Raw genomic sequence first — 24161 nt, forward strand, 5'->3', positions numbered from 1 at the left:
ACAGGAAGCAACAATCAATATTGATCGGAACTTTGCTTTGCATCTTTCAACAATATTGATGATCTACCAGAACTGTATCCAGAGAAAAATACTGATCTTCCTCGTCCACAGCACAAGACACAAACCCCTTTTTCCTTATGGGAGTGAGAGGGGGAAATCCACTCCTTGGTTATATCTGGATAATCACATTGAAGCAGGCTTTTGGGACCATCAGCTCAAAAACAGGCAGGTAAGTCTGGACCAGAGGCTATTCCACTGTGGTCAGACGTTCTTGCATTTAAAGCCCACCTTTTTTTTCCAAGGGGGACATTGTTTACCCCCCTCCCTCAGTTAATCCCTTCAATGACCCTGTGAGGTAAGGCTAAGAGGCTGTGACTGACTCCAAGGTCACCCAATGAGCTTCTTGATGGAGTGGAGATTTGAACCCAGATCTCATTGGTCCTCGTTTAACCCTCTAACCACTACACTACCCTGCCTTCCTAGAGTAGGTTTGCTGGATTCCCCGGACATATCTGGAATACTGCAGTCTGCAGCAGCGTCGGGCAGAAATGGGAAAATCCGGACCCATGTTGGTGGTGCCGTTTTTGCCAGTTTTCCATAAATTAGCTCAAAAACGGTAAAAAGGGGGGGGGAATCTCAACAACTTTCCTGTCCAGATTTTCACTGTTTGAAATATCCTATCCTAGAGTCCTTCTGCAATGGGGCAACACTATAAATTAAGTAGGCAGATAAATAAGGGGAAAGCAAAATGTCATTTAGAGAAGGATCCGAAATACTTTCCTCGAAGCTTCCTTTTGATTTATTCTGTCTGGATTGTTTTATGTGCTATTTCAATGTGTTGTGAACTGCTTTGGGGTATTTTCTTTAAAATATAAAGTGGAATAGAATTGAAATGAATAAAATAGTAATAATCCCACTGCTTTTTTTTTAAGCACCTAGACATCCATTAGGGACGCGGGTGGCACTGTGGGTTAAACCACAGAGCCTAGGGCTTGCCGATCAGAAGGTCAGCGGTTCGAATCCCCACGACGGGGTGAGCTCCCGTTGCTCGGTCCCAGCTCCTGCCAACCTAGCAGTTCGCAAGCACATCAAAGTGCAAGTAGATAAATAGGTACTGCTCTGGCGGGAAGGTAAACGGCGTTTCCATGTGCTGTTCTGGTTTGCCAGAAGCGGCTTTGTCATTCTGGCCACATGACCTGGAAGCTGTACACCAGTTCCCTCGGCCAGTAAAGCGAGATGAGCGCTGCAACCCCAGAGTCGGTCATGACTAGACCTAATGGTCAGGGGTCCCTTTACCTTTACCTAGACATCCATTGAGGCGACCATAACCTAGGTTTAAGGTGCAATTTGGCGATTAGCTTATGCATTTGAGTTTCTAACACTGGTCCAAACACTTTGCAATTCCCCTATGAATCAAGGTTGCCACATTCGGGAGTCAGGACGTGTTAGTTAAGAGAAGGGGAGACATGATAAACATTTAGGAAATTATGGACAGCACAGCTTGGAGAAAGTGGACAGAGGAAAAAAATTATCCCTCTCATAGGACTAGAACTGCTGGGCATCCCTTGAAGGCTGAACGTTGAGAGGATACAGGACAGACATGGTGGAGGAGTTTGGATTTGATATCCCGCTTTATCACTACCCTAAGGAGTCTCAAAGCGGCTAACAACCTCCTTTCCTTTCCTCACCCACAACAAACACTCTGTGAAATGAGTGAGGCTGAGAGACTTCAGAGAAGTGTGACTAGCCCAAGGTCACCCAGCAGCTGCATGTGGAGGAGCGGAGACGCGAACCCGGTTCCCCAGATTACAAGTCCACTGCTCTTAACCACTACACCACACTGGCTCTCAGTGCAGAGTTAAACTGTGGAACTCCCTCCCACAGGAGGCAAGGCTGCCCAATGTGGATGGCTTTAAAAGAGGATTGGACAAATGACAGGAAGATTAGAGGGCTATAAGAGGGCTACTTGCCAGAATGGCTCTCCTCAGCCTCAGAGGGGCCTGGGATAATGGTCTCAGGGTCTGGGTCGGTTGCTATGGGGAGAGGCAGTCTTTGAGGGGTTGCATAAACTTTATAGGACACTTTGAACTGGGAAACCAGCATGGTGAGGTCAGGATTGGTGTTACGTGCTCAGGACTTGCGAGACTTTTTATCGCTTCGTATTTTCGAAGTTTCCATGTGACTTACAATGGAATACAATACAACAAAGCCTATTAAAGCCATAATATCAGGACAATAACAGTGGCGGAAAAGAAATATGTTGCTAAAGCCTGGACTGAGCGACTGTAACAACAATCTCATTATAGCTGCCCCACCAAGTCTTCCTGCCAGCAACTCCCTTGCTGGAGCTATTTCAAGATCAGCATGCTCAACTGGAATTGCCAACTTCCTGGGCTAGCCTGCTCTTGCAGTCTGCCGGATCAGACCAAAGGTCTGCCTAGCCCGGCCCTCTGGTTTAGATGCCCCAAGGTAAGCCCATAAGCAAGCAGGACCAGAGTTCAAGTGCTGTAACACACTCACTTCACTTGTTAGCTGTTGCTCAAGGGAGAAGGCCAGGGGTGAGTTTAAGAAGTTGGCAACCCTGTATAGGTTACTCAACTTCAGTGGTCTAAACCACTGGGCCTCTTGGGCTTGCCGATCAGAAGGTCAGTGGTTCGAATCCGCACAACAGGGTGAGCTCCCATTGCTCGGTCCCAACTCCTGCCAACCTAGCAGTTCTAAAGCATGTCAAAGTGCAAGTAGATAAATAGGTACCCCTCCAGCAGGAAGGTAAATGGAGTTTCCATGCGCTGCTCTGGTTTTGGTGTTCCATTGCGCCAGAAGTGGCTCAGTCATGCTGGCCACATGACCCGGAAAGACTGTCTGTGGACAAACGCCGGCTCCCTCGGCCTGAAAGCGAGACAAGCGCCGCAACCCCATAGTTGCCTTTGACTGGACTTAACCATCCAGGGGTCCTTTACCTTGCTCAATTTCAGATCCACAGCCCACAAACCCCTCCGCTCCCTAAATTGTTCCTGAGAGGAGAGGCAGGCTTAAGAGGAGATGGCCTTAATTTGAGGAGAAATGTCTTGCTGGGTGGTGGTCTCTTGCCCCGAGATAGAAAAGCCTGGGTTTAGAAACATCAACAACTTTGACTGTTTTCAAACACCTACAGGCGTAACAAATACAGAAATACACTTCCCTAATTTAGAAGTGGCTATTCATTCTCTCTCTCTCTCTCTCTCTCTCTCACACACACACACACACACACAGGTCCCCCTTGAAATGAAGGTTGCCCAAGGCTCCTCTGTGGCTATGGCCATTCCTGTACAGCAGGCACGTCCAACAGGTAGATCGTGATCTACTGGTAGATCACTGGACGTCTGTGGTAGATCACTGGAAGATCACTGGCTTTTCTCCTCCCTAAAAAAAGCTACACAATTTAGACCTGAACCCCTAATAAATGGGCCTTCCTCTTCCCTAAAAGAAGCTCCACAACTTTGACCTGGAGCCCCCAAAAGGGGGTAGATCATTGCCAGTTTTTAACACTGAGAGTAGATCGCAATCTCTTGGGAGTTCTCATGATAGGAACCTTGAGGCTGGACTGCTGCAATGCACTATGTGGGGCTGCCCTTGGGCCTGGTTCGGAAACTCCATTTGGTGGAGAATGTGGCTGCCAGGCTGCTGATGGGAACATCAGGCAGACAACGTGTCACACCTTTTTTTTTTAATGCCCTGGCTGCCCATCTGGTCCCAAGCCAGGTTCAAGGATATAAGATATCTTTTATCTGCCCTGAATCTGTTGCATCCAGGGAGCTGCCTCCTGCTCCCTGTAACCGTCCCTTGTCAACAGTCTGGCTCTTTCGACATGTGGACATTTCCAAGCACTTTTCAAAGGCAGCCCCGTACAGACAGGGCATGCTGCTGAAATCCAAGCGGGGGGGACGGGGGACGAAGGCGTGTCACTGCGGCCAAAGCAGGCAAGAAGTCTGCTCAAGAGAGTAAGACTCTGTTGCAAACTGCAATGTCGTTCTGCCAGGTCCCAGCCAGGGAAGGTAAAAATCACCTCTGCTCTCTCTCCCCCTGTCCACATTATTTGCAGCCCCGGCAGCACAAAGGCCAGCCTGTTCCCCAACCCAGTCTCTTTACAGGCTGCTGTTCTTGGGAAAGTTAGCATTAGAAATAAATTCAGGAAAATACGAGGCAGCTGGTGGGGAGTCTCCTGCCAGCAAGGCCATCTTCTGCTCCCAAACCCCACCCCCACCCCACCCCCTCAAAACACACACAAACACACCCTGTTCACCAGAGGGGAGGGAACCAGAGGACTCTACCTAGAGACAAGGCTTGCCTGGCAAATATCTTCCAAAGGCAGGGTTTAAAATAACCAGAAAAGCTGCAGCAGCACTCTGCTATTTTTAAAAGGAGACATTTATTAGGACTGGGAGACCAACACACGACAGCCCTTTTCTCCAGCTGGAGGTTGCATTTGGATGGGGCTGCTAAACACACACACACACACCATTTCTCCCCATAGAATCATAGAATCGTAGAGTTGGAAGAGACCACAAGGGCCATCCAGTCCAACCCCCTGCCAAGCAGGAAACACCATCAAAGCATTCTTGACATATGCCTGTCAAGCCTCTGCTTAAAGACCTCCAAAGAAGGAGACTCCACCACACTTCTTGGCAGCAAATTCCACTGCCGAACAGCTCTTACTGTCAGGAAGTTCTTTCTAATGTTTAGGTGGAATCTTCTTTCTTGTAGTTTGAATCCATTGCTCCATGTCCGCTTCTCTGGAGCAGCAGAAAACAACCTTTCTCCCTCCTCTATATGACATCCTTTTATATATTTGAACATGGCTTCAAATATGATTTTCCACTTCCCATAACTTTAATGCAAAAACTAAAAGCGAGGCTGTTGTTTAATTATTTTGCCAGGGCAGGGGAATTGTGACTGCGGAATAGAAATTGTGATTTAGGAATAGAAAGCAGCTGCAGTCATCTCAAATGGAAAAGTGTCCAAGCCAGCAGGGTGAGAAATCCCTTCCCCACCAACTACAACACAAGTTTAAATTGCTAATGGCGATTATTTAAAAAGAGAGCAAGGAAGGTGCTTTTAAGAGTGGCTGCACGTGATTCCTGGGGGCTGCGTCCCCAGCCCCGTGCCAGCTGAAAGCCAGAGCCGTCCTTCCTACTGGGCTGAATGGCACGTTGCGCCAGGGCGCCAACCTCTCAGGGGCGCCCCAGCGAGTGGGGGAGCTGCGCGGCCCATGTGGAGGCGAGGCCGGGGCGCGCTGCTCCAGAGCCCAGGCGGGGGGGAGCGGAAGCAGCGCCCAAAAGGGCTCCTTTCGGTGCGTTGTTCCCGCCACGCCCCCTCGCAACAGCAGGCTTGCTAGCCGCCGTTCCAATGGCGCCTAGCAAGCCCATGGGGGGGCGCAGGAGGGATTTTGCACCCCGGTGCTGGATACCCTTAAGACGGCCCTGCCGAAAGCACTTAGCTAAGGATAATACCCAAAGGTTTAGTGGCCAGAGAGCTACAGAGTGTCCCCCACTGCACATTCAACATGCAACAGCTGATGAGAGAAAAAGAATGCCAGGGGGGTAAAGCTGCACCCCCTTCAGAAATGCAGCTGACTATTTTTCCTGCACAACGAGGACTTGAAGCTTGGTCTTCTTTTTTTAAAAAAGAGCAGGCATTCTGTACAGCTACCAGATTTTTAGAAGACATCTGAAGGCAGCCCTCTTTAGGGAGGATTTTAATGTTTAATAGATTATTTTATTTCATTTTTCTGTTGTAAGCCGCCCAGAGTGGCGGGGAAAACCCAGCCAGATGGGCGGGGTATAAATAAATAAATAAATTATTATTATTATTATTATTATTATTATTATTATTATTATTATTATTATCAATCCTTGCTTGGGATAGGAAGCAGGAAGAGGGGGTGGGGAATGGCCAGGCAGGCAGGGGAAGAAATCAATACTGTACATCAGGGGTGGCCAACTCTGAAGAGACTGTGATCTACACACAGAGTTAAAAACTGGCAGTGATCTACCCCCCTTTGGGGTGTTCAGGTCAAAGTTGTTAAGCTTTTTTTAGGAAGGAGGAAAGCCTCGTTTTTTAGGGGTTCAGGTCAAAGTTGTTGAGATTTTTTAGGAAGGAGGAAGCCCCATTTGTTAAGGGTTCAGGCCAGAGTTGTTGAGCTCTTCTGAAGCGGGAAAGCCCTGTTTTTTTTTGGGAGGGGGTGAAGGGCTAAAATGTTGAGCATTTTTTAGGGGAGCCAAAGTTGTTGAGCTTCTTTGAGGGGAGCCAGTGATCTACCGGTAGATCACGATCTACCTGTTGGACATGCCTGCTGTACATGATTTTACTATATCTTTGTACAAAATCTGCACACGGTGCAGGTTGACTATAACCACTAAAGCAGTAAATTTCAACCAGTGTGCCGTGGCCCCCTGGGGTGCCTTGAATGATGGTCAGGGGTGCTGTGGATAACAGGAGCCTCTGTCCCTCTTTCCTTCCCTTCCTCCTCCGATGCCCTTTTGCATCTCTGCCTCCCAAAGGTTTGCACAACTGTTTGGTGCAGCAGCCCTGGCTACAAGCTCCTCAGGCGAATGGTGCCTCTGGGGCTGGTTAGGGGGTGCTGGTTGCCAGGAGCAAGCAAGCAAGCCAGTGGGCGAGGGAGCCCAGCCAGCCAGTCCACCAGCCCTTGCAGTTGGGAATGGACAGACAAGTCCCAACCAAGTCCCTGGGGGGCAGTGTGAGGAGGCACCTCTCTTTGGGGCAGCTGAGAGACCAGGGGCAGCAGCTGCGGACTCTCAAGAAGCGGGGAGAGGAGAGGAGGCTGAGGGAACACCCCACAAGGGAGGGTATTCAAAAAAGGGTGACATAACTGGGCTCCTGAGCCTCACAGGGGTGCCGCAGAAAGTATGTGGTTGGCCAAGGGAGCCGTGGACTCAAAAAAGTTGAAAACCTCAGCCCAAAAATGGAAAACTCAGGATTTACTGACGATTGAAGAGTGGCAGACAAAAATGATAGACTATGCAGAATTAGCGAGACTGACTAGCAGGATCCGGAACCAGGGGGAAACAAGGTTCCAAAAAGACTGGAGTAAATTTGTGGACTATATGGAAAAGAACTGTAGAAGTTTAAAGACACTTGCAGGACTGAAATAAATCCTACGAATTGATTTTAAATGGATGGAATAAAGGAACTGCGAGATAAGAGCTGAATAGAAAACCAAATGAATGAAGGGAGGGAGGGAAGTCAAGTTCGGCAGAGCATTGAAAAGGAGAAATTTGGGAGAAATTGTCAAAAAGATAGTTGTGTGTGTTATTTGTTTTTGAATGTTTGTTTTGTTTTGTTTAGTGTTTTAAATGTGTTTATTTGGAAAATTTAATAAAATGCTTTACAAAAAGGTTGGAAACCTCTGCACTAAAAGGGTCTATTTCTATTCCTCTACCCCTTCCCTTGTGCCTCAGATGCAGATCGCTGCCATGCTTAAAACTCAAACAACCCCTCCAGCTAGGCAGATGTTTGGGGTGGGAACCAAAGCTAGGCTGGGCCGGATAGCAGTTGTGCTCCAAAACATCTGGAGAGGCCCCCAGATGCCGGTTATCTTTGCTTGGAATGGAACCCAATGAATTTGCCTGCACCGGCAGGTTTTGGCGATTCGGAAATGTTTGGTGCTAGGAGCTATTTGGGAGTAAGATTGGGCGGGTGGAAATCAAACAGGTGCACATCTAAATATGTCGCTTCGGAGGAGGAGGGGGGGTAGAAGAAGATGATGGTGATACTGCAAGCTGCTCAGGGCAGGGGACTATTGCTTTCTCCACTACCGGCAGTAAGAACATAAGAATAGATGTTCCTACAATGGCCAGCCAGGCGCCTCAGTGGAAAAATAGCAAGCAGAATTCTAGTAGAAGAGCAACTCTCCCCCTCCTGCGACTGGGATTTAGATGCAGTACTGCCTCCCACTGGCTAGGAGCCACCCACAGCCCTCTCCTCCTCCAGGAATTTGTCTAATCCTCCTTTAAAGTCATCCAGGTTGGAGGCCATCCCTGCCTCCTGCAGAAGGGAGTTCCACAGTTTAACTACACGTTGTGTGGGAAAGTACAGTACTTGCTTTTATCCGCCCTGATGCTGTGAGCATCATTGGCCCAAGAGGCTGCCACGCTCCAGAGTGGCCCAGCAATAGAAGCCAGGATGATGCCAACTGCTATTTAAGAGTAACAGACGCACATTTAATCCGCATCCCACACTGGATGTGATGCACACCCACCAAAAGACTTTCAGCAGGGTGCCTAGGAACTGTCTCGTTGGAAGGGACCCCCAAACATCCTCTTGTCCAGCCCTAACCCCCCCCCAAAAAGCAGGAATCTCAACCCAGCTTAGGGAGCTGGGTATGTTTAGCCTGGAGAAGAGAAGGTTAAGGGGTGATATGATAGCCATGTTCAAATATATAAAAGGATGTCATATAGAGGAGGGAGAAAGGTTGTTTTCTGCTGCTCCAGAGAAGCGGACACGGAGCAATGGATTCAAACTACAAGAAAGAAGATTCCACCTAAACATTAGAAAGAACTTCCTGACAGTAAGAGCTGTTCAACAGTGGAATTAGCTGCCAAGGAGTGTGGTGGAGTCTCCTTCTTTGGAGGTCTTTAAGCAGAGGCTTGACAGGCATATGTAAAGAATGCTTTGATGGCTTTTCCTGCTCGGCAGGGGGTTGGACTGGATGGCCCTTGTGGTCTCTTCCAACTCTACGATTCTATGATTCTATTCTATGATTCTATGATTCTAAACCATCCGAGAAAGATGGCTATGCAACCTCTGCTTAGAAACCTCCAAGGAAGGAGAGTTCATTGCCTCCCAAGCGAGTCCCCATTCCACTGTCAAGCAGCTCTTACTGTCGGAATATGATGTCGAGTTGGAATCTCCTAACTTGAAGCCATGGGTTCAAGTCCTACCCTCCAGATCAAGGAGTCAAGAAGCTTGCTCCATCTTCCATGCCACCAGCCCTTGAGATATTCGAAGATGACACATCTCCCTCTCAGCCTCCTCTTTTCCAGGCTCTAGCTTCCTCAACCGTTCCTCACCAAGGGCTGCTGAAGAAGCTTAGCAGTCATGGACTGAGAGAGAGAGAAGGGTCCTCTGGGGGAGAAGACCATCAATGAATCCCAGTTGCTGGAAGCCACTGGAGGGGAAAGGGCTCTGGGTGCTTGAATCCTGATTGTGGGTTTCTCAATCTGTCTGGCCCCTGGGACAGCAGATGCTGCACCCCTTTCAATTTGTTGCAGAAGCAAAGAATTGTAGAGTTGGGAGGGGACCCCCAAGGGTCATCTAGTCCAACCCCCTCCCACGGTCACATTTTGTTTCCTCCATCAAAATGGTGAACTGCTACCCTTGGCTACTCTACTGGTGCAATGCAGGCCAAAACTGTACTGTGTGGCATTAAGTGGGTGGGCCTTCATGGACACAGATCCCACAGGAAAATCTCTCAGGAGAGCACAGAGGAGACACTCTCCACCCCTCAACCACCCCAGAAATGCACAAACCACCCAACCTTAGGCACCCCACCCATCGCAAGGTAGCTCCATTTTGGCTTTTCCATCTGGGAAAGCTCCCCTACTCATGACCCAAAATAAATGTGCCAATTCTTACAAAGAAATGGATAAAAGGGCACAAATCGTACCAGATCCATTTCCAGAGGTAAGCCGTTTGGGGCTTGCCCAAAAGCCAGAGAGTTCATTTTTTAAAAAACGTTCGTTCCGTTCCCACCTTCCCTTTTCAAAATGTATAGTTTCGAAGGCAGCAGCTTCCAAGAACGCAATTAAAAACATCGGATAAACACCACCAGAATTTCAGTCGCAGCAAAGAAAAATTGCAACCACAAGACACCATCAAAAGCAGCAAGGACTTTGTAGTTTTCCCCTCTACGTTAAAAGCGGATAAAATGGTTTGACTCTGGCACCTGTCGTGCAAGTAACGTGAATAGTGTAAAGGTGAACATCTCCAGGAATGAAATTCCGTAACTGGGGCACCACCACAGAAAAGGCCCTTATTTGCTTGCTTGCTTGCTGGCTGGCTGACTGCCTGCCTGCCTGCCTGCCTGCCCTCTGAAGGTGGGGGCACCCACAGCAGAGACACCAGGTATAACCTTACAAGACAACTGGGTTTATAAAGCCTTTAAATACCCCAATGTCCTTCTCCTGTGGCTGAGCTCCAGATGTACAAGAACTGAGTACAACTTTGCAGGTAAGTGAGCAGAAGTTACTGGCCCACAACTTTCTACTTTTGAACTCCAGGTAGCAGACACATCATATTCCATCCAGGAACCTGGTTTTGTTCCAGTTCAGCAAACCTACTACCGTATATCATGTGTCTTCAGAATCATAGTTGGGGTGGGTGGGTGTGCTTATACAACTGCTACCAAATCTAGAGCTGGACCATAAAGAAGGCTGATCGCCGAAGAATTGATGCTTTTGAATTATGGTGCTGGAGGAGACTCTTGAGAGTCCCATGGACTGCTAGAAGATCAAACCTATCCATTCTTAAGGAAATCAGCCCTGAGTGCTCCCTGGAAGGACAGATCGTGAAGCTGAGGCTCCAATACTTTGGCCACCTCATGAGAAGAGAAGAATCCTTGGAAAAGACCCTGATGTTGGGAAAGATGGAGGGCACTAGGAGAAGGGGACGACAGAGGACGAGATGGTTGGACAGTGTTCTCGAAGCTACGAACATGAGTTTGACCAAACTACGGGAGGCAGTGCAAGACAGGAGTGCCTGGCGTGCTATGGTCCATGGGGTCACGAAGAGTCGGACACGACTAAACGACTAAACAACCAAATCTATGTGTATACACTCACATACAAGTTTGTAGATTTTATAAATATATATAAAACACACACACACACACACACACACACACACACACAAACTTTTGTAAAAACTTCCCATCTGCTCGCCTGGAAGCTCACACCTGTTCACCAGTGGCGATCGGGAAAGTGGTTATTCACAACTCTGGTTTAGAACCGCCAGGTCATAACCGGAAAAGTGGGCAGGCAGAGAACAGACTAAACAGCAAGTAGGCTAAAATGGTTTTGTATCCTATCAGAAAACAACCTCAACATAAGATATACCGAGAAATAAACAGTGAACGTCAGTGGTTTTCTTCAACAGATTCTAAGAACCTCTCCAGCAGCTATGAGGCCTCAAGAAAGAATGAAATGCTTTAAAAAAAAAAAGTCCATGTGAAAAAACAACCCTGAGTGTTATTCCCAGCTTCAGTTTGTCTGGACAATGAGTTCACTTTTTCAAAGATTAGAGATTGCCCTAGGAGTGGGGGTGGGGGAGGTGTTAAATAAAAGGGTGTTTGCTTATGTGCTTAGTTTTATTGCTCTTCATTCTACACCCCTTGTTTTAGCACCTGGAAAATTGGCATTGCCACCTATTCAGAAAGCCAATAAATCTTCCCTCTCAACTCGACCAGACTTCCTTCTTTGCAGATGTTGGCAATCAGGTTTGCAAAATTTCAAAGTCATTCATTCCATGCGGGTGAGGTTTCATTATTGCCAAACTTGTCACCCTCCCCAACCCCTCCTGGTAAACTCCAAGTCACCTATGCCCGCCTAGAGCTTTCTTCTCTCTCTTTTTTTCTATGAAGCAGAGAGGGGGGAGGGGAGAAGGCAAACACACAGCAGGGCATTGTAGTACAACTCTCTCTCTTTCTCTCTCTCTCTGTGTGTGTGTGTGTGTGTGTGTGTGTGTACACACATACGTACACACACATTTGCCTTTTACTGGCTTCCAGCAAGCCTCAGCACAGGTTTTAAAAGAGCCAGAGATGGCAGAATTTGAGGTCCTCATCGCTGAAGGCACCATTTCCCTCCAGTTTGCAACAGATTAGAATCCACACATCTGCAAAAGGTTGCCAGCTGTTTTTAAACCTAGCCCATGTTCTGGGTGGATGGTCTGATCCAGTTACAGGTAGGTAGCCGTGTTGGTCTGAGTCGAAGCAAAATAAAAAAATGCAAGTGTGCATGCACACGAAAGCTCATACCAAAATAAAAACTTAGTTGGTCTTTAAGGTGCTACTGAAGGAATTTTTTTTATTTTGTCTGATCCAAGTATTTAAAAACAAAAGAGGGGGGGATCTAATTTGGGAAGAAGAGGAAGGGAAGGGGGGGAACACCAGGCAGCTTCAAAGTCTTACTTAGACCTTAACAGGGAAGGAAAAAAACGCCTAAAGCGCTTGGGAAAAACTGCAAGGAAAAAACCCCATCAAGTTGGAAACGATTGCTGTTGTTTTAAAGGGGCTGGGGAGGCTTAGATTCCTCTCCAAACAGCAGTTTTCTGTCTATGGTTTTTTTAAAAAAAAAATTCAGAAGACCAGCTACTGCTTGGCTCTTGCACAGATACCCAACCGCAAAAATCCATCCCAAGCTAAAATGAGCACATGCCTGCAGTAAGAGGCATTTTTTAAAAGGTTCTGGACATGGATTAATGCTCTCCTGGATTTCGTATCACACACACATGCACAGACATCCCCCACTGTGTCCTCCCTCCTTCACCTCCAGAGGGCTAGAAAGAAATCCAGGAACAAGGAATTTCTGTAAACACTAGAACTTTTTCATCTGTTTCAAATTGCATGCACACACTTGCCCTCGCACCCAAAGATGGCACTTTAACTTCATTGAAAAACAATCCATTTCTCACACACAAAAGAATTCCAAGAAAAGATTGCAGGAGATGGGGACTTTTTTTTCAGAAAAGGGGAGATGGACCCTACTATGCAAGTTTATTCTACCTGAGAGCCAAGAAATGAATAAATAAGTGCAGTTTTTACCCTCCATTAGTGCATTTAAGAGAAACCCAGGTTTGCTTTGGGCACATGGTAAATAATTCTTTTCTTTTTCAATCCTGGCAGCAATTCTTTTCAACACTTTCACTTTAAAAATAAAAAAGTTAAAATGAACACAGCCAAACACTGGTAACTAACCAAACGTAGCCAGCTAAGTTCTGTACAATGTACAGTATATATTTGAAGACGGCAGGCCCAGTAAGATAAACAGACTTTAGCAAGACAAAAGAATCTTTGGATATTTTAAAAGGTGCCCAGAAACAGGGAGGGGGGAGAGGGGGCAGTGTCCCTCCCCCACAACATTCTTCCATATTATTCTCCACCTCTACGAATTCAAACCACAAGATTCTCCATGCATTTAAAGTATAAGCTAGGACAACAAAAAATAAATCCAAATCTCCGGTAAAAACATCATTTTGCAACTGAGATGCAAAAAAACCTGATCCACAACAGATGTCATTCAAATCTTGAAAGGGAAAAGAGGAAAAGTTTGGGAAGGGGAGAAAAGAGATTTTTAAAAAAAAAAAAAATGTCCCCAGCCATCTGTCAGTATTTGTGGAACTTTGGAGGGGCTGCCAAATGGCTTTGCTAAACGGGCAAAATCTTAAATCTGCCGCTCCCCTGAGAAGGAAGAGAGAAATCTTCTCCCCTCAACCCCACTTTATGCTTTATATTGGGGCAGAAGGCAAAAAACAAACAAACCCATAGCGATTGGAACATTCAGTGCTATGCAAAGTCACAGAATCCACACTAGAGAAAGAGTCCGGCAGTCACCAGTAGCAAGAATAAAAGTGGCAAGAAGAGAACAACTTCCAGACTTATTTAAGGCAACAGCCGCCACCGCTACAGCCGGCCATTAGAGGCACCCAGTCTCCCAACACAGCCCAGTTTGCACAAATATCTCAGTGCGGGAAAAGGTGTGGGAGAGAGACACCGGTGTGGCCAACATCTCGCTCCCCAGGTTGTATAAAGGGAAAGCTTTCCTTGCACAGATTTATTTAAAATATAGGCATTTGGTTCAAGGGTTCAAGTTCAGCTGCACAGCCAGGGAAGGCCTGTTTTCCGCTGCCAGAAAAAGGGAGGAATCCTGTGGGTCTAGAATTCCACAGGTCTGGAATGCCAGGCAGTCCAAGATTTATGCTTCTCTGCTGCTCTTGAAAATGTGTGCAGTGCTTTGTGTATGCGGGGGGGGGGGGGGTGATTTCAAGAAATCCTGATGGGCCAGCCGACTCCTCTGAGAGAGGCTGGCTAGAAGGGCCAAGCGCACCCCAAGCCAATTGCTCTATGTAGGGCATAGCCTTAAAAGACAGTGATTGGGGGGGGGGGTGGGGTGGCTGTGCCCTTATCCAAAGCAGCCTGCCTGGCATTATAGGGTTCCCAAGGTTCATTCTATTGCATTTATTTCATTTTTTTCTCTAACACTCCTATAGGATCCCCAGGTTTTCTGGCTCACAGGACCTACAGCCATGTAGGGAAAGGGGTGGTCTGTTTCGTAGGGAGGGGGCACAATAGACTACAGAGTATTTGCAAAGCCATACCAACTATTTAAGTAGAATCACTTTTTGGGGTAGGGTGGTTTGCAAGCTTTTAAGAAAGCGGAATTAATGTGGCATCTTATTTTAAAAAAAAAAATCGGGGGGGGGGGTGGAGGAGTGTGTACTTAAGGCGGCCAGGCACTTCTATAAAGCCCCTTCTGGAATTAGAAGGTGGAGGGCTGCTCCCAAGGGATCGCCAGGTTTTATTTTGTTGAATTCATTTTTGTGGGGAGGGTGCTCTCTACGGCATCCCCAGGTTTCCTGTCTTATGGGGCCTTCAGCCATATGGGGAAACGGCAGGGGGCTCAGTCTGTTCTTGGGGTGGGGAGGCCAACAGACTGCAGGGGATTTATCCAGCTATTATTACTGCTATTTAAATGCAATCTCTTGCGGGGGGGGGGACCAGCCTACTAAGGGCTTGCCTGTTTTTCGGAAAGCGGGATTATACAGTATATTTTTTGGAGGCTGGTGGGGAAGGAAACCAACCCAATTTTCCAAGCTTGGGATCCCCTAAAGTGGGGGAGCATTTCGAAGGTAAATTTGCAGAGGAAGGAGCAAAGGCGGACCCCCCCTTCCTTCCACCCCCACCCCTTTCCCCTCCCTCCCCCAAATAAACCTTCCTCTTCCCCACCCCACCCCCTCCACGTCTGCGTGTCGACTTACCCGCGTGGGAATGGAGGTTGAGTCCGGCGGCGAGGTACTTGGCGGGGCCGAGGGGCGCGGGCGGCAGTCCGGCCGCCAAGGGGGCGAGCCGGGCGGCGGCGGCGCGGTGGTGGCCGTCCATGGCCAGGCCCGAGAGGAGCGGCGGCGGCGGGAGGTGGACGGCGCGCGGGGGCCCGCCGAGGTCTCGCCCATCCATGCTGCGCTCCCGCCGCCGCCGCCGCCACCGCCGCCGGACTCAGCGAAGGCGCAGCGAGGACAAGCGCCGCTGCCCGCGCCGCGCGCCCGTCCGCGCAACCATTCTCCGCGCGCGCGGGGCTCCGGCTGCTGCCCAGGCGGCCCCGGACGGGAGCCTGCAAAAGAAGGCGAAAGGCGCCGCTTGAGTCTCGCAGAAAGGCGGCAGCAGCTCCTCCAGTTTCCCTCCTAGCCCCCCCCCCAGCCCCACCGACCGAGGGGTCTCCAACCTGCAGCGGGAAATGAGAGCCCGCCATATAGATACCGTATACATATATACATACACAGCTGCCTTTTTGAGCCTTCAAAAAAAGGCGAGAGGAGAAAAGGAAAGAAGACTCGGGCTTCTTTACTCACAAGTAAACCTCACGAGGTGCAATGGGGCTTACTCCCAAGGAAGTGGGCGTCCAGCACTCCCCAAATTTTAAATTCAAAGATTCGTCCCTGGAACCCGAGTTTACATTTTGAAGACTTTAAAAAATAAATAGAATATAATATACGATGCATTTTGTTTGCAGGGGGGAAATGTGTGTGTGTGTACAAAATAAAGACTTTTAAAAAGTTAGGGAGGTTTCTTCCAAGCGGCTGTTTACCCGCGAGTAAGCTCCTTCGGCCTGCAATCGAAAGCTGCCGCCGCCGCCGGTACGCGCCCGTGTCCCCGGGCAGCCAGCTCCGATGGGATGAGGCTTACTCTCGAGTAAATAGGCCCAGGATCGTGCCCCAGCCCCCCTTTCGAAAGGAGAGAGAGATATATATCCCTGTTTAAAGTCGACAGGGCTTGCTTCGAAGAGAGACAAAATCAGGCTCGCGTTCAGCGCGTTTGAAACCGCAGCTGCGCGGCCCGATCCGAAACGCCTTGGCTGAAAAGGACTTGCTCCCCAGGGGTGGAAAGGGCTCTTTAGGATCGCACCCTTAACCGAGACACTTTCCTGCCTCTCTTGCAACCTCGGTCATGGGGTGGGAGAAGGTATGAGGAATTTAACCAGACCCACCTTCCTTCTAGCTGTTATCTAAAATGGACTGTCTTTTAAAATCCCGATTCGTCTCTCGTTTCCCCCCTCTCCCTCTCTTCTCACGTTTTGCCTGGACACCCTCTCCCTCCCCAGTATCGATTTTGACAAATACTCATTGATTCCCCTCCATCTTATCAGGAGATGTGGGTCGACAAAAATGTGGAAAGGGCGGAGGGTGGGGGGCTGGGAGCTCCTACTCGCCCGGAGGCGAAAATAACCCATTACATATTTTATCATCTTCTTAGCCCTGGAAAGTATTTAATGTTTAACCTTTTACGCACACGCTGCAAGCTGGCCCTGATAAGGAGCCCGAGATTTCTTCACGCCACTTGGGCAAAATGGCTCGGAAGGAAAATGGGGTTTTTTATTATTATTATTATTATTATTATTATTATTATTATTATTATTAAGGAAGCCACCAACCCGGTTCGGTTTCCAGCGGCCTCCCTACACTGGTTGGAATTTTAAAAATAAAATAAAAGGTTTCTTGCGCTCTCCTCTGCGAGAAATCGTGCTGGTTTCCTTTCAAGGAAGCCCAACTGACTGTCTAAGAAGTAAGGCTGCAATCTTCGCCCCATTTACCCAGGAGTAAACCCCACTGACTTCAGTGCCTCTCCGGGTTCAATGGGGCTTAGCCCCCAGTAACACTGGCAAGAATCCTGTAGCCATTTGTATCCTCCGTCTAGTTACTCAGCGGGGGTCGCTTCCAAATCATGGGACAGAATTTTTCTCTCTCCAAAAAATGAGGCTCCAATGTCTGCCATTAAAAACAAGCCTTCTTTTAAACGAGGAGGAATGCAGAGAGAAGTTTCCGAAGTATTTTTGGTTGTTTCTCTCCCCTTCCCCTCCCCCCCATAAAATATTCCAAAATATTTAGAATTCAGCTCACTGAAAAAAATGGAAAGAGTGGAAGAGGGACTTGTTGGAAGAAGACTTTCTTTTTTTAAAGAAAGGCTATTTCCCCTCTCTCCAACCCTGAAGTCATTCACCAGCTGCCTTAAAATCACACACACAAAAAGAATTTAGTCAGTGTTTTAGCTCTCTGTTCCCGGGGGAAAATATCGCCTTGGAATTTCCCCAGACTGGTTCTTATGAACTGGTTGATGAGAAGGCAGCATACAAAAAAATCCCCGTTTGGTCCCTTACTAGGTTTAATTAAGAGTTTCTTACTTTAATCTGGGTTTAGTTAAAACTACCTCCGTGTTTATTAGACAACACCCACCCCAATCCAATACATGCCACTGAACTAGATACAAGATGAAACGTATGTTACCATTTTCTTATAAGCCACGAGAAAAAATAAATCGGTGGCTTTGCATTTTAAGGATATAAAGGGCAAATGGCCCGTTTGTCCATTTCAGTTGCACGTATGGGTATTTTTGTGGGGGGGGGGGGCTTCCCCATAACTTCTTACTCTAAGCTTCAATTTCTATTTTTTTTTTGGAGAGGGAAGGTTCTTGTTTTAATTCCTGTTTGGCCTTAATATACAGAAACACACACTTCGGATTCCTGTGTGTGAGATATGGGCACACTTTGAAGATCATATGGGAATTAAAAACAAGACTACCGCATCCCAAACCAATACATATAGATATTTGGGGTGCGGGGGGCGGCTGTGCGTGTACAGAATTTCATTTAATGCCTTTTACTTTCCTTGATCTCAGTTCTTACCCCCCCCAAAAAAAAACATGGCTGGACTCCTGATTTTAATTAAAAGCAGCCTAACCGAAAATGCCTGGTTCTCGGATTCGCTTTCCCTGACGGCGTTTGCCAAAGAGAGGGGGGGCAGAGACAAAATCTGGGGCGCCCTGATCCAGAGAAGAGAAATTTTGAAAAATTTGGAGAGGAGGGAAAGTGGAGAGGGTCAAAGGGGGAGGGGGACGACCTGGTCCTGAAATTGCCCTGGGGTTCCCTCCCCCAACGCTACTGAGAAAGCTTTTCCCCCCCTCCCTAGAGAGAACTTCCCAAGTCAGCAAGAGTTGTAAAGCTTACCTTTCGGAATGAGTTGTATTTTTATTTTTTTATCTAGTCCTCTTTGGCATTCTTCAGCCGGGTTTTCTCGCACCTGGACCCCAACCCTCCCCCCGTGTTTCAAAAATTAGATCCACAAGCGGGGTGTTGTTGTTTTTTTCCGGGGTGGGGGCTGCAGCGGCCTTCCTCCCCCTTCTTCCTCCTCTTCCTCTTCCACTCTGAGCATCCAAAAATGCCCCTGCCTGGTTCTCCTGGGCTCTCCCCTCCACCCGGAAAAGCGGCAGGACAGGCGGAATCCTCGGCTCGCGGCTTTCACAAACTCGGGTTCCCTCGTCGTGTGAACGGGTCCGGCTTCCTCGTAGGCTCCAGGTCGGCGCCTTGTTGGTCGGGAGACTTCAAGATCCACACATATACAGCCCGGGCTTGGAAAAGGTGCAATACACACACACACAAAAAAAACCCCTTTCAAGTTCCTCTCCGTGGATCTCTTTAAAAAAAAAAAAGAGGGGGAGGGGAGGAAGGGGGGGAAGCCTCTTTAGCAATGAAACAAGCATTGTTCCTTGCATCCCGCCCCCCCTCCGGGCCAGCCAGCCAAAATTTCATAGTAGGCCTCCCCATTGGCTGCCCCGCCTGCCACTCAGCCTCATGTAAACACTTTGGCCCGCCGCCATCCTTATAAAGCCAATTATGGAGCGAGCGGGGCGAGAGAGGGGAGGGGAAGTTTCAAGGCTCCCCGGCGGGGCGGGCTGAATGGGCGAAGCGGGCGGTGAGAATTCAGAGGGGCGGTTTCAAGGTGTCCCCCCACCCCCGGTTTTTTTTTTTTTTTGCCCTGTCGCGCGCCCATCTCCTTCGCCTCTGGTCTGCTCCGGATGATCATAAACAAAAAAGCGGGGGGGGGGAGCTGCCATCTCCAACCCTCCCCCCAACCCGGAGGGAGGGGTTGCAAGCCGGCCACCGCCTGGCCTGCCCCCCATTTCTTTGCAACGCTTCTTGAGCGCGGGGGGAGGGGGTTGGGAGACTGGTAGCCCCCGGAGCGTTTTGGTGGCCCAGGCGGGTTGCAGCGCCTGGGCAAGAAGGAAGGAGGGAGGGAGGGAGGGAGGAGTGTCTGTTCCGCTCTGCATGCTTACTCGGAAGTAAGCCGGCCTTAAACTCCCAGGGAGGAAAGCAAGCGCAGCATCGGCGGCCCGAGACTAGGCACGTTTACTCACGTGTAAGCTTCCGCCATGTACCCCCCAAACCCTCCTCCGCAGGTAAGACTCTTGGCAACCGGGGACGGGGGACGGCGGGTGGGATGGAAACCACGCAGCAGTTCTGCAGCGACGGGGGCTTACTCGAGAGTAAGGCGTCGCGCTGCTGCTTGCCCAGGCTTGGGAGCAAAGCGACCGGGGATGGGGCAAGGGCGCTCTGTATGGAGGGGCAGCTTACTTCCGAGTAAAAAGGCATGGATCGGGGCCGCAGAGCAGCTCAGCTTTGAGGCAGCAGCGCCCCTCCTTGCAGTCCGACTTAATGCCTGGGGGAGGGGTCGTCCCTCCGCCCCGGAGCTTGCTCAACCCTCCATCCTCCCTCCCCCCAAGGCCCCAACTACACTTTTTAAGGACTTCGGATTTATCCTCACCCCCAAGAGAGAGAGGGGAGAACCCTTAACACTGGGCTTCTCTAGCTTGATCCGTTCTCACGCCGCTTGGTTGTGTCTACACGATCTCTCCGGCCAACAAATATCCCAGGCCTAGTCTTGGGAGCCTGGTGCTGGCGAGGCTGAAAAAGCGAGGATATTTTCAGTTGAGGTCTAGAAACGTGGCTGCGAGACTGTGCACTGTGGCGTGGGAGTACTGCAATTGCCGGTGGACTTTGGGTCTCACTTCGGAGTAAACGGAGCTGGCTGTCGGGAGTCCAGTTTGAACACACACCCCAAAAAAACCTCATTTCGCTTTGCAAAGCAGTTTGAACCAGGGCGACCGGAGGAACAAACTGGTTGCCTTTATAAACCGAATTGCAGGTAACATCTCGGAAGAAAACGAAAAGCAAAAAATAACCTATTTCCTGTTTTCGAGCTTGTTTTGGGTTAATAGGGTGATTTAGCTGTGATTCCTCTATTGAGAGGGAGATTAAGCTAGAGATGATCCCCGGAGATTCCTTTGAACTGTTCTAACAGAACCAGTACAATTTTAGAATACTCCGTATTTTTTGCTGTAGTGGATTAAAATCGCCCACCCCGCAAAACTACCCGAAGGAAAGAGATATGGAAGATACATTTTGCTTGGACCGGATATTTATTCTGCGTGTGTAAATTTAGAGAGTGTTTGCAATAATAAAAAACATTAAACAAAACAAAACAGAAATCGCTTTTGGACACATTTATTTGGATAGAGGGAAGGGAGAGAAATTGGAAGGGGGAAGGGAGACACCCTACCCTTACTTAATTCCTGCGTAAATGTTTTTTTAAAAAAACCAAAAAACACACACCTACCGTAGCAGTTTCAAACTGCCCCCGAAGCTCCAGCGAGGCAGTTTCTAGACTGCCCTCTTTGGGAAGGAAAGAGCGGGAGGGGGGGAGAGAGAGAAAGCGACCGAAAATAGAAGCCGAAGAAGAAAAATGCAAACTTCTTTTAATGGGTTTTTTTTTTTTTTGGCCGGAGGGGGGGGGGCGTTAAAACGTCGCGATGCAAAGGAGATAGCAACAAATAGCCAAGCTTGGTCTCTTCCCACCCCCCACCCCCCGGGCAACTGAAGGAGTGACGACTTTGCCTCGGGATTGAATGGATGGGATCCAAATTAGCGAAGGAGCAACAAGAGAATTGTTTTTTTTAAGGGGGGGAGGGGAAAAGGAGGGGCAAGAGCCCCGCCGCCTGGGCAGAATGCAGAAAGGGGGAGGGCCCGCCCGCCCGCCTCATTTCCCACTCCGGTTTTCTTTTACAACGGGAACGGGTTTGCATGGAATTGTGTGTTGTTTTTTTAAGCCTGCAGATCTTTTAAAAATGTAGGTATTCCCCTCCCCCCCAAATTTTTTTGCAGGACGGAGCCCCCTCTCGAAGGTTGCATCAGATGCCCGGTTTTCCATGCAGCGGGGGTGCTTGGTCGGGTTTTTTTTGCGGGGGAGAGTGTATTTATTTGGCCCCATCTCTCTCTGGAGCAGAGCAAGCGTACAAGCCTGGATCCAGCCGAAGGACTTTTTTTTTAAAGCAACCCCCCCGGTAATCTTTAATGTTTTCACACCCGGATCCTCGCCAGAAGCTGCAAGTTTTGATATGGGGGGGGAGAGAGAGAAGCTGTGCGATAAATCCTTGCTTCGTCAATAAAACAAAAGCGCCCCCTGTTTATTTCCCTTTTTGCAAAGCGCGTCCTTTTGCAACCCCCCCCCTTTAAAAATATATATAAGTGGTTCCCATCAGGCCGGGGCGCAAATCTGCATTTCATTACAGCGCCCGAGAGCCCATCCGGCCGCCTTCGCGACCCTCCCCGGGTTAGTGACCCACCCAGTCCCTCCTCCGCGTCTCCAGATTTTACTCCCCGGCCGGATCCTCCCGCGTGCTTCCTCCTCGGGAGCGAGGCCCGCCTGTCTCCCCTCCCGGATGGGTTTACTCGAAGGCAAGAAAGCGCTTGAGGATTGCACCAAGAAAAATACAGCTCTCGCGGGGGGGGGGAGTAAGGGCCCGATCCTCTCCCCCGCCCGCATGCCATTTCCCGCTGCAAACAGCAATGCGGGGGGGGGGTGGAAGAGAGGCAGGTCGGGTCCCCACCCCGCGCGATCCCTCCCCCAGCTGCGGGAGGAGATTTTGCAATCCGGTTTTTTAAAAAATGCAGCAAATCCCAAATTGGGTCTGGTCGCCTCTGCGGCTGCAAAAAAAGAAGTTCCTACTCGCACAGAACCGCTCGCCGTCACTGCAAGGCTCCTGGCGGATCCCCCCCTCCACCTTTTGCATCTCTTAAAAAACAACACCCATTTTTTAAAAATTCGCTTTTCCCCCCGCCTGGTAAACAACAGCTGGGAGCCATCTTGGCAGCAGGGTGGAGTATGGGGGGGGGCAGAAGACGACGAAGAGACGTCTAAAAAGGAGCCTTATTGAAGATCTCTCTGCGCTTTTCTTGCCTTGCCTTGCCTCTCTCCTCCTCTTTCCCCGATTTCAGTATTTTTATATATATATTTAAAAACCTGCTTGCAACGCGCCGCTTTCCAGGTTAGTGTATGCAAAGAGCTGTCCGGCCAGGCTTGCAGTTGCGCGCCGAGCTTTTTCGGGGGAGGGGGGAGATGCTTTGCCGTAAGTATTTACACCAATTCGTCTGACTTTAGATGGAGGGAGGGAGCTGTTCTTCATTTTCACCATCTTCCCCCCCCCCTCCAAACCCCGCAAAAATAGCACATAATTCCCTTTCCCATCCCACCAAGATCTGTGAAACATTGTGTTTACTTTTAACAACGAGGAATGTTGCTGGTGGTTTTTGCAACAAACTGTCCATCCCAATATGTATATATATATATTTTTTTCTCCTCCTGAATAGATCGATCGATTCTCCTCCCAATTAGGTTTGTCCATCCTGAAGTTGCAGATGTATCCCCCAAACCACCCAAAAAAAGCCTATTTAACAGCACAGCCTGTGAATGTTTACTCGGAAGTAGACCCTATTGTGGCTCAGTATACTCTCCGGTAAGTGCAGAGGATTGCAGACCTAAGGATTTCTTTCTCACCCCCCAACTCACCCCCCCCCAAAAAAACCAGATTTAATTTAGCATTGACTGGGTTCTTCTTCTGCCCTTTTGTCTTATATACAGTAGATGTCCAGGGCTAATACATCTTGAGGAATCGTAAATGCATTAATTTAGGAAGCTGCCTGGATCACAAAATAGTATAAAAAAAAAAAATCTCCCCCCCCACCACTTACCAAAGGTCGTTCTAACCTTGAAGCAAGCTTTTAAACACACACACACAGAGAGAACACTCCCCCACCTTCCAGATTCTCACCCCATGGAAGCTTTGGGGCTGCAACCCTACATCTGCTTTCCTGTGTGTAAACCCTATTGAAATCACATTTTTCCTTTTAATAATAATAATGATTAAAGAATGCTTAACTGCACAAACATATAATTGCCTACAGAAACACATTAGTGAGTTTGTAGTGGTGGTGTTGCACTACTTTCACTGCTGGTAGCACTTTCACTATGTCGTCTATCACCAGTTTACACTACATTCCTATTAAATTTACAAGTCTTCGTTTCTTGTTTTTTCTATTAAATAATTTAAAAAAATCACACCCCAAGTCTCACGTGTTATAGTTTGCAGTTGTGTGTGTGTGCGTGTGCGTGTGATTAGATTAGCAATGCTGCTTCTTACGAAAATAAAACATTTTACAGTACTTGCTGTTTTTTTAAGCAGTTGGTGGTTAGATGGAAAGCTTTTGGGAACGTGTTTTTTTTTGCAGGCACCACCCTTGTGCTAGCAAAGAAGAGGGAAAGAGGGGGGGGCTGTTTCACAAATTATTTCTAAAAGATCAATAGCGCAGTCCTGTTCATGTTTACTCAGGAGTCGGACCCATTGCAAGTGTATGTACTAACTAGAACTAAGTCCTTAGACAGAGAGGAACCTTGAAATATTTATTTATTAGAATTGCCTGCCTTAACGAGGTAGGAAAGGGGTTAGAAACAGTCAAGGTCTCCCCCCCCCCCGTGCGCTTGTTTTTTCTTTGTATTAAAGCTTTCATGTGTAAGATCAAAGTCTTTACCCATGTGTCCCCCTTGCTTTATAAAGCTTGCCAGTTTTAAACCTGTGGGTTACAAAGCTTTTCCGATTTTGACCCCCTTCCTAAAAAAAGGAAAATTCTCAACTGTAGCCTGCCGATTTTGTCCCAGTTTATGGAAATAACCATAAACTATTTTGGCTCTGACGGTATTTTATGTGTTCTCCCCCATCCTTCCAACAGACA

At 48.5% G+C, this 24161-nt stretch overlaps 1 protein-coding gene across 5 annotated transcripts in view; it reads right to left on the minus strand.

Annotated features, from left to right (window-relative positions):
- TNRC18 (trinucleotide repeat containing 18) overlaps positions 1-20781 on the minus strand; it is a 128856-nt gene extending 108075 nt beyond the window's left edge. For 2 of the 5 annotated variants that reach the window (XM_060282617.1, XM_060282621.1), the window contains exons 1-3: positions 19454-19781; positions 18267-18732; positions 15031-15380 (exon numbers count right to left, since the gene is read on the minus strand). In XM_060282617.1, the coding sequence (XP_060138600.1) occupies positions 15031-15226 (196 nt within the window). In that variant the 5' untranslated portion in view covers positions 15227-15380; positions 18267-18732; positions 19454-19781. Of the gene's footprint in view, positions 1-15030; positions 15381-18266; positions 18733-19453; positions 19791-19860 lie in introns of those variants that run through there. The other 3 variants (XM_060282619.1, XM_060282618.1, XM_060282620.1) reach the window with 3 other exon arrangements.
- Positions 20782-24161: the final 3380 nt, after the last annotated feature.

This window comes from Zootoca vivipara, chromosome 14 (genome assembly GCF_963506605.1).
Source record: "Zootoca vivipara chromosome 14, rZooViv1.1, whole genome shotgun sequence".
Classification (NCBI taxonomy): domain Eukaryota; kingdom Metazoa; phylum Chordata; class Lepidosauria; order Squamata; family Lacertidae; genus Zootoca; species Zootoca vivipara.